At 34.5% G+C, this 13,298-nt stretch overlaps 1 protein-coding gene across 1 annotated transcript; it reads right to left on the bottom strand.

Annotated features, from left to right (window-relative positions):
- Window positions 1-277: 277 nt before the first annotated feature.
- LOC130827943 (uncharacterized) lies at window positions 278-12,970 on the bottom strand. The gene is made up of 19 exons (XM_057693854.1): window positions 12,784-12,970; window positions 11,776-12,404; window positions 10,597-10,797; window positions 9,808-9,891; window positions 9,591-9,650; window positions 9,004-9,048; window positions 8,123-8,322; window positions 7,433-7,915; window positions 6,988-7,075; window positions 5,828-6,022; window positions 5,666-5,755; window positions 4,930-4,992; window positions 3,931-4,005; window positions 3,541-3,591; window positions 2,610-2,687; window positions 2,112-2,246; window positions 1,367-1,474; window positions 866-931; window positions 278-731 (listed from the first exon to the last, which is right to left on the bottom strand). Exons 2-19 carry the CDS (start codon window positions 12,103-12,105, stop codon window positions 657-659), a joined length of 2,427 nt encoding a protein of 808 aa, XP_057549837.1. The 5' UTR covers window positions 12,106-12,404; window positions 12,784-12,970; the 3' UTR covers window positions 278-656.
- Between the last annotated feature and the right edge of the window lie 328 nt (window positions 12,971-13,298).

The raw sequence follows: 13,298 nt of genomic DNA, 5'->3' as shown, positions 1-13,298 counted from the left end.
ATTGAAAAATGCAAATGAAAATTAATTTTCTTTTGTTTGATTTGATGGAAAACACTTAAAAAGAAAATGAAGATATGGGGATGAAAATTTATATTCTTAGAGGAAAATATTTGTATAGGGAGGAAAACGCTTTTCCACCACAGTTTTCGATTCTTATTTAATGAAATACCACATTAATGGTTGCCAATATTCAAAACAGAAGATATATTTACTAAAATAATATTCTGCGTAAAGTAGTAAATTCAAAGACATCTATCAATTCGACAAAGATAATAAATTGCAAAAGAAAAATTAAATAAATTTTATTGGATAAATAAAGAGAATTTACAACATCATTAACCATAGGTGCTTCACTTTTATGCAGCCCATGAAATACTTTTCCCCACTAAACACATTTGTATACTCAGGCTATATGAGACTATATGTTACACATTTTTTTCTTTAAAAACAAAAAAACAAACCACATCAGCCAGCGATTTACGCAGATCAAGCTTTGAAGCATCGGCCGCACCCACCCAACGAGAAAAAAAAAAACCCGAGAAAACCTAATCATGTATTAACTACAAACAGCGAAAGACCTATCGGGCTGCTAATAACTGCATGATATCGAACAAATAATATGTTTCTCTGCGTTGCCTGCTTGTTTGCAGTTTGAATTACGACTTCTCGTGCTCAAAGGTAGCCAAACGAGAGTCTGATAAAACTGAAAACAATTGTGTGTCTACAAACAGCTGCATACCGAAAAACCCAAGAGCATAATCAATGGACGTATTGACTAAAATTAAACTAGTTTGATGTCTCGGGTTGTCATAAAAAGACGAAGTTAAGTATAAATTTGACACGACTAGGTCAAGGGAAGACAAACCTTAATGAACGGCCGATCTCTACTAGAAAAGGAATCAATAAAACTATCCTTCAGAAGTAAAGAGACCTGCAACACACAAGTGATTAGTGATAACAAAGAGGTTATTTTTAATTAACAAACATCATCTGGGACTTGGTTAGGCTGTGACAACTCATCACATAATCACCCCATAGGCCCACTCAGGCAGACACACCCACGATGGCACCCGTAGGCTTGGGCCACAAACCCACAGGTAATGAGTGTTGACTTTTATACACACTTGATGAGGTTCACTCTTTTCGAAAACCATATGGTATTAGGAGGATTACACACCAAGCATTATATGCAGACATGTGAAGTATTTCCAACAGACTTCACATAAGTAAGAAGTGCACATGATTTCATAAGTCAATTTAATATAGTCTATTATGATCAAAGAACTAAGAATCTTTGGCCCCATTGGAATAAGGGATGTGTATTCAACATCTAGAATGAATGATCATATTATAACTTTTTACTCACTCGATCGTTATTTGATTGTACACTGGTGATGGTATAAGACCTCAAGTCTGCACATAGGGACTCCATGTATCTTTTCATGACATCTGAAAAACGCGCAGCAGCTTCAGCCTGCAAACATATCCTAAACTTTACGACTGGCAATAAAGGATATGACGGAATATAAGAGAGGATCAAATGCAATATTACCGTGTTTTCCTCTACAAAGACAATATACGCTAATATATGGTTTAATCCCATGCATACAAACAAGTCCATTTCCTACATAGTTGTAAGTGAGACCATAGTGCAAAAAAGGCCGCATCGTAAAGGTTTTCAAAAAAAAAGGATCTATATTTTTCGCATTGAAGGTGAAAAAAAATCGCGGATAGGGCAGTTTTGTGGGATATCTCATGTTTTCGGTCAATAACGTGATCGCAACCGTTGCCACATATTTGTTAACAAATCGGTCAATGTTACGGCTCGTTCCATATTGATAAAAAAATGATGGGAATGGTAAGGAAACAAGGTAAAGAAAAAGTATGTTGAGCACGATAGTTCCATTATCTTGGGAATGACGCAGCAAATCTCATCAAAACTAACACTAAAATTCATCCTCATTACCACACGTTAATACCATTAACCAAACAGGGCGCAAGATTCATAGAGCATTTTAGCATATTACGTTATTAAGGCATAAATCATAATCAATATCAGTCAGCAAAGTTAACACTTGTTATTCAAGAAAAAGTAGCGAGTAGCCGAGTACCTGCTCCTCATTACACTTATATACAGGATGTTTCTCAGCTGTCCTACACTGACTAACCAGTGCAGTATGGATTGGACGAAGTTCAGAATAGAGCTCCTTCCGACGAGGAAGTAAGGGTAAGGAACATGTTTTTACCTGCAACAACACTTTTAAATTATCAAGGACGAAACAAACATGTTGCGAAAGTTCAAGTAGCGACATGTACGACCCCCAACAGTGTCACATGATTCACTCGTCCCCTCGTGAATCGAAAAAAAGGAATCATGGCCGGTTTTGAGTTATTTGTTGGCCATTTAAGCAAATCACAAATTAAAAAAGCAAATTAATTGGCGAATTATGTCACACTGACCCTAAAAAGCTCTAGAGAGAAAGAGGAAGTAAAAAATAAATAGTTCAACTAATGTGATACTGGGCTCAAAATTTTGTATTGAAGGTATCACGAGAATAGTACCAAAAAAGAACAATGCTAAAGCCATAACACTTCGAGGAGGTACGAACCTGATCCTTGGCCACATTCACAAGGATAAGATTAGAAGTCTTAATCTTCAAGTCTGCGGGTTTACTCTTTATCCCAACCTGTAAACCCGAAGAAAAGAAACCTTATCAAAATAAAAAAAAAACTCCAATGTTAATAAAGCATGCTTAGATCGGGAAAATTGATATCCAAATATGAAACTACCACTCTCATCTTCTTCAGGGGCGGAGCAAACAATTTCGGGGCCATGTTTAATTTTTCATAAATTTCTAAAACTGTGGCCAATCATACTTAAAAAGAAAATTTTTCTTAAACTAAAATAAAAACTCAACATAATTTTTATTTTATTAATATTGATTTTATAGAATAACTTAACTTAAGTTGTTAAAAATTAAATTTTCATCTCTAATATTAAAGAGGAAGAGAAAGAATAGTAATAGATTGATGGCTTATGATAAAAAGAGTAAAAGTTTAAAGGATTGAAAAATTAAGAAATAAAAAGTTGATTATTTTTATAAATTAAGTTGATGATAATTGATGTTTAATGAATAAGTAAAAAATTATATGATATAAGAGATAATTTTAAAAAATGATAAATGACAAAAAGCGGGACCTATATTGACAATCCTTTTTAAATCAAAGAAAAGAAAAGCATCCATTACATCCTAACTTACACCTCGAGGATTTCTCGTGAAACACAACTATCTATTGAAACGTGGAAGTTGAAACTCGAAATATGGGCAATGCAGTTAAGAGCAAAATGTTCCGAATTCCAAGTTCCAAACTTGCAACTATAAAGCAGCATAAGCCAATTTTAACAAACCGCCACTATATTTTTCTTATGCCGACTAGAGCACTCATAACAAAATTTCTAAAGCAGATGTATCAAGACTCAAGGCTCAACATTGTTTCTGTTGTTGTGTAATATAATGTGAAAGCCAATTCAAAACTTACAATATAAGGAACAGGAGCATCAAGAAAATCAAGCATCTTTCCCGGGAGAATCTGAAACAATAGAATACAAGAATTAGATGAAAGCTACAATATTTAAAAATCCCGCGATGTAACATAGCTATTGACGTGATTAGCAATCACAAGTGTTAGCAAGTTATATTTCTCTAAAAATGTTTATTAACTACTTCTGACCATAAATACAAAATAGATTGTTTGGCATTTTTTGTTTTAACTTGTATTTTTTATGTCCAGATATTTCCCCATGCATCACGTTGGATCAGAAAATCAACAAACAAGGCTTTATACAGAATATATTACAAAAAGCAAATAGTTCCCATGTTGTACACAAATTGAAGCAGCAGAGAAAAGAAAACCATCTAACCCACTTACTGATAGAAATAGACTTTGCCATTCAAACGGACGAATCATAGGAATGATAGACAGCACTACAGCTGACAGAACACCCTGCGAATGTCAATTTTGACGGTGAGAAGGACACAACAGGCGTAATATACTGCTCATATATAACAACGAACTCACTATTAACTAGAGCCAATTTATTTGCATTTATAGGATATTTTATGTGATAATAATTACATAACAAATAAACAAAAAACGAGTTATACTAAGCTCCACGCAAATGCTTTCACCCTGTCCTTTTTAAATTGACAAGCTCCTAAATGATTCAAAGAAGCAGCTAATGTACCACCAAAACTCCTATTTCAAGACATAACTCCACTAAAACTATGGATGCTCCTTCTGACATGGCCATAGCAAAAAGTTCCCCCTTTGCAAAACATGAATGATGTACTATAGCAGTGATACTTAACGGAAAACGAGAAAGTAATAAGTAACTAATATGAATTGCCTCTCTTTCTCGAAGGAGACGTAAAATTACAGGGTACTTATAATCATAAAGAACTTTGTCGGTGGGTAAAGAATGTGGATCTCTACACTGCACCCTCAAACCGAAAAAAAAGTCCAATGCTTTCGATCGATTAACATGATTCGCTAATCCCCTTTTAGAACTTATCGTCTTGAACAGTGTCACATGATTCGAAAATCTCATTGCGAAAAACCCAAAAAGCAAATTAGCTAACGAATCATATTACACTGGTGTTGAACGCTAAGGTGGGTTTTAGTCGGTAAATCATGTAAAGTAACTTTCTTGAGAGGCTAGACTTTTTTCAACTTCAAGATTTAGTGAGCAACTAAGAAAAAGCACATATCATTTCAAATATTTTTTTGCACAGTAGTGAAATAGTTCTGAATTTGAGCACTACAATTGCCTTTAAAATATTGGATGATTTCAGAGAACCAGCCAAAAAGTCTTACTACAAATATTAAGATAAAAAATAACATACATTAATAGACTATCAAAAAAATTACCAGATTAGATCCAACAACCACTACTTGTTTCTCCAAGAGCACTCCAGTAAGTAAGGACAAAATCTGTAACGACAATATTTTATAGAGACTGTCAATTAAAGCAGCAAATGCTTTACATTAAGGTAATTTTCAAAAATACCAATTCTATTGCAGAGTAAGTCAACATCCTCAACTGGCAATAAGAGGATAAAGTGTATATTTAAAAACAGAATAAAAACTTAACCATTAAAATTTCATTTAAACGAATGAATGTATGGAAAAAGAAACTTGGATATATTAAAAGTAAAAAGAATTCGTTGTAGGGATGGCAAAACAAAATAATCAAAAATACGTCACATGTTAAATAATGCATAATCAAAAGTAGAGGTGTTCATTCGGGTCATTGGGTTGATTTCAGGTTAGGTCGGGTTGGTTTGAAATCGGGTTTGTGTCCATATTGTTTTTTGCATAATTGTAAATCATTTTTGAAGTCGGGTCAAATCAGTTTCGGTTACATGGTCGGGTAAATTCGGGTTATTGGATCTGTTTTGAACACCTCTAATCAAAAGACGATAATAAGAGCCACCTCTTTTATGTATTCAGGCTAATACACAAAGTTTGACATGAGTATCTTTCTTTTCTTTAGAACAAATTGATAACCATGTAGACCGGATACAAACTAAAAAGGAGTAATAAGACTTAGCGTAATTAGTAACCAACCCACCGACACGAGAGACGTAAATACACAGAAACATACACTATCTAGAGAAAGCATTCGACAAATCGTTGCTGTGGTCCAAACAGATAATGCAACAGCTTCCTCGGTAGCAGCTAACCGTGCATTGACCTGAAAGTCATAACTTTACTAAGACGAAGAATCTTAGAGAGGAGCTACAATAAAAAAAATTAAAAAGCATACTTCTGCAGATTTAATTGGATCGTGCAATTCTCGGTCTAATAAACATTCATCGATGCAAAGATCAGATATGGAAAACCGTTTGTATAGAATAGCCTGCAGGTGCTCAAGTGGCTGAAAGACTAATTCACCTCCTCGTGAAGGAATTTGGAGAGCATCATAAGCACAAACTATTTGCAACAAATCATTCTTATTCTCCTGTCAAAGGCAAACAGAAAACCAAACATCTTTGTAAACAAGGACAACTAATATATATATATATATAGAGAGAGAGAGAGAGAGTGTGTGTGTATGTCAAGTTCAGGTGAAAACCAAGCTTATATGAGTGCCCTGAGAACCATAATCTCTTAAAAGTTACACTTTTTGTCAAAAAATAACACCTTTTTATGTAAAAGCAACATTTTCTGCTTGCTTGTCATTTTTTTTTTCCTTTAATTTCTTTTGGAAAAAAATTATTTTGCCTAGAAAGTAACACTTTTTAGCCAAATAGTAACACCTATTCAAGTAAAAAGTAACTTTTCCGACATTTTTTTTCCTGAAATGTTTTTTGAGGAAAAAAATTGTCTAGAAAGTAACCCTTTATTGCCAAAAAGGTAACATTTTTTATGTAAAAAGTAACAATTTTTTTGAAAGTTTTTTTCCTTCTTCAGAATTTTTTCTAAGGAATAGTTTTTTGCCAAAAAGTAACATGGTTCTCACGGTTCTCATATAAGCTTGGTTCTCACCTGAACTCCTTCCGATATATATACATGTGCGTGTATATGTAATTTCCCATGAGAACTATTCTTACATGAAAGCATAAGAACTAATGCATTTTTTAGTGAAAAATTCCTTTTCAGTTCAGAAGTAAACTTTTTGAAACTTATAAACATAAGACTTTTGCTTGCGTTAAAAAAAAAGACCTTATGAAGTGATGTCAGAAACAAGCTTTACTTGTGTTAAAAAAGGTTTAGCTATAAACTCATGCTAAAAACATTTTCTTATTATATAAAGAGGACTACTTTACACTAGACAAGACATGCTGCAATTTAGTTCTCATGTAATTCAGTATATATGAATGTGAGCTTGTCCATATATATATGCGTGTAAGTGCACGCGTTAAAGGTTTTAAGAAATACTGATTTATAAAAGGTTAATATTGAGAACGGACATGGCAAACAAACCTTAGCCCATCCCATAGTCATGAAATCGCCAGAATAATCACTATCCTGATTTGAAAAACAATCGTCTTCATCCATGCTTCTCACAGAACTGTCAACAAAAACCAATATCATTATTGAGTACACTATTATATAGAGAAGCTAATTGGTTTGTTTACATTCAATGACTTGTAACTAATGCACGAGAGAACCTAGGTGATAAAATAAATTAAATCTGATAGACGTTGCAAAAAATATCACACTAAAGTATGCAGTAAGATTTTAACCTATGTTATTTGGACTCGTACTGATGATGGATACTGGTACGTGTCCAAGTGTCGGATACGTCTAAATCTACAATTTTACGCCTAAATTGAAGTGTCATACCAATGTCCGAGTATCAAGGATCGGATACGGGTACGTGAAGCAAAATGAAGAGTCCGAGTAACATAGATTTTTACTATTGTACCTGTATAAGGACAAAGAGCTGTTGCTTCTCTCCAGTTTGGGGTGGTCAGAATGGGATGATGAGGTAGGCTCAGGGGAGAAATTTCCATTTTCATAATTCTCATACGGTCTACCAAAACCATTGGCACAGCTTTCAGAAGCATCGGAAGCAAGATCATCACATTCTTGTAGATTCCTTTTTCCATCTTGATTGACTTCTTTGGAAGGACCGAAATCTGAGGCCTCACTATCATTTGATGGAGATTGAGTTTCCGCGAGCTTGGAAGAAACAGATGGGACCTCGTCATCGGTTATGATACCGGCAGCAGCGGCCGTGAGAGCAATAGCACAATCAACGGGAATCGCTGATGACATCCACTCAATGTCAGTACTAGGCGAGTCAAAATGTCCATATTCTATCCTTGAAGGAGAGGGGGAATATTGACAAAGACTCATTTCACTAACAAACTGCGTTATCCGATTCAAACGCTCCTGTGAAATAATACTGCCATAAAAAATGGAATGAATTTATTGCATGAATTCATCAAAATATAATTTAAAGGCATCACAAGAACTGCATTATCATCATCGTCATCCCAATGGGTCCTGCCCAAGGCAGGGTCTGGGGAGGGTGGGAAAGAAGACAAACCAATACTCTCATCACGAGGAGGTCGAAGAGACATATTATAATATCCCTTTAAAAAACACTAACCTGTTGAGCATCTCAAAGTGTAGCTCAAAGAAAGGAACTCTTGTTAGCAAACAATAGCAGCGAGGTGCAGAGACCAAAAATCGGCTGCCTCCTAAAGATGGATTACAAAGAGGCGACGAAGAACCCAAGATAGCCGGTGGCCTCTGAACAATCTCTGGTACATGAAGGCAAACACCATATAGTGTTCCATTATCTGCAGCCTAGGTTGAGATAAGAAAATTCAGTATTGATCACCAACTCAACCATTAATGTCAATTCAACGTCTCAAGAAGAAGATACAAAAACAAGATAACAAGAATTTTTTTAATGCCTTATGTTCTCCATTTTTTAAATTCATGTCGTCTCTCCAAACAAGCTCTCACATAAAAAGGAGAAACAATGCAAATTTTTAAAAAGCGGAGGTAGTATATAACGTGTATAAAACTTATATACTGGTATTAGTAAACTATTTAGAAAATCTAACCACAAAGATATTGTCTTTTCTTCAAATAATTTGCAATTGTTCAAGGTCACTTCCTAAAGTAATCATATAACTGAACATTTAAAGAACGGTGAGGTGCGTAGCAGAGTAGTTTCTAATGCGAGATGTAAAGAGAATGATTTTTACATGGTACCCTTATAGATTTTCCCCCTCAGCATGTGGTGTTAAGCATAGACATACAATCAAAATATAGATAAATATAAATTTGAGCATGTATAAAATTACATTAATATTCTTCACCTTTTTAAGAGTTTGGTTGACGAAGGGAAACTTAACGGCATTGGTATAATGGAATGAATGGGTGTTTGACTAGGCAGGGCGTTTGACGATTATGATAATTCATTTTCCTATTTAAATGAATAATAGAAAACAAATCATGTAAAATCCTTTGAGGTCTTACCTTTAGTGAGAAAACAAATGCCAGATCATCCCTACCCATATGCTCCTGTTGAATAATGGAGAAAAAGAAGATTGACATTAGATAGGATGGATGTACTAAGACATAAACTACCACTTATTTTCTTCTTTAAGTGCATCATTTCTCCCAAAAAAACTCTCACTGTCACGTCATAGGGCGAAATAAAGTATTGAAAAAGCGAAGTATTACATAGAAACAGTCACTAAAGGCATATATTAACAAGCTTGCTTAGTGTAGATGGTGGGAAACCCACATGATGACCGAGAGGTCACAGGGTCCGTTACTGCCACCAAGAGTTTTAGGGGGTGGGGTTTTTCCCGTGTCCTCCTCCTCACGGGCCAAACTCTCAAGGCCTGTTTAGCAACACACTGGTCGACCCAAGTGGGGTCAAGTTTATTTGGTCCCTTCATCTTACAAACCCAACAAAAAGGGATATAACAGTACAACAGAGGAAACAAGCATATTCAACAAAAAGTGATTGAGAACATCTATTAATAGAAACCGTTGCATTAAATTACGAATGGAGGAGGATTTTTCAGCTACTGCGTAAACAGGGATAAACAACCTACCTGCCCATAAACAAGTGAATTCAAATCACTCAGGGATGGCGTTCTCTCCATTAGCCGAGCCTGTAATTAGACAAAGAAAATTATGTTACAAACAATGCGTTATACTTCTATATGATGACAAGAAAATTATGTCAATTTAAGTTAAATATCATGAAAAAAAAAATATTTATAATTCCAAGCCCACAAAAACAACAGTTTGAATGCTTAGAGGAATGACCTTGACCCCTCCAGGGAAAGTAAATGCACATAAATCCTTAAGGCGCATAGGGAGTTTCTTTCCAGGTGGGTATTTGAAAATTATCTGCAGACAAAAGAAAAGTCATTATATTACCATATATTTTTAGTTAAACGTTAAATCAATATCCTAATATATAGATAAGCTGAATGAGAAGCAAAATAAATTATAGTACTTATAAGATAATAACGCACTAAATCATGAGACGTGTGAAAATGTATGACCAGAACCCCTGATTTTTTTCTTTTCCGGTTCCCGAAACTAGCAGCACAGACTCCTATATCTTGTTCATTGACCTTATGGTTGATTCAAAAGGCATATACAAACAAATTCATCCAGATGTATGCTTTGGTCGGAGTAAACTACTAGAAATGTCTAAGGTTTATTTAGTCATTAGGTAATAGACACATCAAACAAATTTCTTGTAAAAACGCAATAAAAAATATGCCACCAAGTTTGAGTTAGGTTGTATTTCACGAATATCAAACTTCTGTTTCTTCCTCAAAATTTTTATTTTTGCAGTAACAGGTCTGAACATTTTTTCAGAAATAGAGATGAAATCGGAGCTTTAACTTCACAAGCTTTTTCTAATTAAGCAGCCTTCAGTAGGAGCTGAAATACTACCTCTGATTTTTAAATTAGGTTGTCGGGAAAGTAGGCCGAAAACATAATAAATAACTAAATCTTCAGGCTAACTCCAATACATCAAAAAAAGTTTTAAATGAATAGCACAAAAGAATATTCAAACAAAACAATTAGTCATAGTTGAACCTGAGGATCTAGCGCCGGAGGAGCAGGCCCGCTATCATACAATGATTGTCCAATCACTTCATCTATTTTAGCCACTTCTGCTTCCCACTTTTTCCTTCTAGCAAAGGCATTCTCGACAGCTTCAAGATTGGAATCTGGATGTAGACCTGTTACTATGAAGTGTTCAAATAGAGAAGTAGGCTCCTGATATTTGGTTCGATCCTAAAGAAGCAAAACAATATAAGTTGTTTTGTCATAAAGAAAATCCAATTAGAAAGACATCTAAAAAACAAAAATGGCGTTGACGGAAAAAAAAAATTGGTTGCCGCCCTCCCTCTTATCTTCATGGTGAATGGATACATAAAATAGGTAACAAACTAGAATCATAAAAGGATATGTTTAATAGGAAACTAACTATATATCTTCAACCAGGGAGGTCCTACGATGACATGCTACACCTTTTAACTTGCCAATCAAGGTGAGAAACCAATACTCTCCATTTTCTTCACGCAAATCACCCAAATCACCAAAGTCAATCTTTCATATTAAAATTATTTACGGTAAATAAAGCAGGTTTCTTGTTTTTAGGATATGGTGACAACTACTAAATGTCATAACTGATTAGCCCATAATTGGCCATGGATCTATCGAATTCAACCAAAATTCAATAATCGCCAAGTGCGCTTTACTAGACTACAGAATTGAGAATGTGTTAGATCATGTCCACCTCTCAACTATGAAGTTCAAAGTCCAATTTCTCATCAATTCTCAAGTTAATATGGCGCAATTTCCCTAGGCATAATGCCTAATTATCAGTCTATAAAATGTCCATGACCTTCCCCCATACTCCAAATCCTAAAAGGCAAGTCTTCTATATTCTAGACCAGTAAACTATTTGGTTAAAACATAACAATCACACCTATATATAATCAACAAAATCACAATAGTATAATTCATTTGATAAATAAGATAATGCATTAAACGAACTAACAGCAAGACTATTCAATAAAGCAAAATCTCGGGTCAGGGTTGTAGTAACGTTTCGAAACAACTTTTGCAATCCATGTAATTTCGTAGTTATCACAACCTACACTACAATAATGGTAACCTCAAAAACATGTACAATACGAACAATATTTTGCACTAACCTACCCATAGAATAAAATAATACTCCTAATTAATATACATAAACAAACATACTTGGGTATGAAGCTGATACCACTGCCGTTTTTGATTTGCGAGCACCTCGGGATTAAAATTTAACCGTCCATTCTCGTACTGTGTGTTCCCACCCCACCGCCAAGCCTTTGATATCTGAGACTTCAAATTCTGAAAACTACTACTACGCCGGTGTGTATGCTTTACAACTTCACTCTGACTTCGTTTATGTCCGGTCCAAACTGGTGATGTATTGGCACTACTCAAGTACTCATTTGCCACCCTAACAGCCTCCTCGGAAATTTGGTGCAAGACCCACAATGGCGAAGATGGCCGTTCTTGGGGCACATCAACATCCCCTTTTAACTCCATGTCAACAAGATCTCATTTCACCCTTTCTCATTCATGTAACAGATACTTCAAATCAACATCACATAATTCATCATGACCTCAAAACCATATATCTAAATCAACAAAAAAACTCCCACCTTAAAAATTTCCCAAAATTGACCAATTCCTAGATTAATGGCAACGCAATTGAGCAAACCCACCAACTATAAACTTCAATTCACTTTTCCAATGTCTATGCTTCACTAATTCTCCAACCAGGAAACAGATTTAAAAAGAAACTACAAAAAGATGCTTTCTTTATAATTTACACAATCAATTCCCTGTATATGAGACAATGAAAAAGACATTGAAAATTTTAAGATACCTCAATCAAACAAATCATCATTACTCAAAAACAATAGAAACATAATCTAAAAAAAAACCCAATTAACCATTGTTTTTTCTGGTCATTTGCTCTATACCCATATGAAAAAGTCAGGAAATTAAGCTTTCAAAACCATAATTAGGAGGAAAAACTAAAAAGAAATAAACTTGTAAGGGTTAAAATCAATTCTTTAAATGATGAATTTAAGAAGAAATCAACAAACATTTCACATTTTCCAGCACCTTCTTCATCCCTACCCAAAAAAGGAAAGAAAAAAACAGAAACTGCCCATCAAAAAATGACAAAAATAGAAAGTTAAGGAAACAGATACATACCTTTTTACAGTTACTAGAATGGATTGATTGCACAGAGATTGAGTTCAAACAGAGAAAATGGAAGAAAAATGGGAAAAAAAAAAAAAAAAAAAAGGAGGAGAAAATAGAAAGGGTCTCTAAAAATAGCAGGCAAGAGGCTGGCTATGTAAAGAAAGGTCAAGACTTGAACTTGAACAATGGAGAAAGCTGTTCATAAACACATTGAATAATATTGAATCATATTATTAAATGTCTTTTTTTGATGAATTTTTAGTTTTTACTTTTTAGATCAAAGAGGACCCACATGAATCAATGTGTAACTTGTTGCTTGGAATATGGGTCCACATAGGATGTCAAAGTTGTGTTGATTTTTGGAATTATTTTTTTCTTCTACTATTTTGAGAAAATTTGATGAAGATGAATTGATGATGGATATTTCCTAACTAATTTGCTATAAATTTTAGGGAAGTCAATTTTTTTTAAAAAAAAAATGGGTGAGACTACAGAATCCATATATATTAGATGGTGACAATCAA

Source organism: Amaranthus tricolor, chromosome 11 (genome assembly GCF_026212465.1).
Source record: "Amaranthus tricolor cultivar Red isolate AtriRed21 chromosome 11, ASM2621246v1, whole genome shotgun sequence".
In the NCBI taxonomy this organism is placed as follows: Eukaryota; Viridiplantae; Streptophyta; class Magnoliopsida; order Caryophyllales; family Amaranthaceae; genus Amaranthus; species Amaranthus tricolor.
The sequence above is the reverse complement of the archived record's forward strand: the minus strand, read 5'-3'. Positions and strand labels throughout refer to the sequence as shown.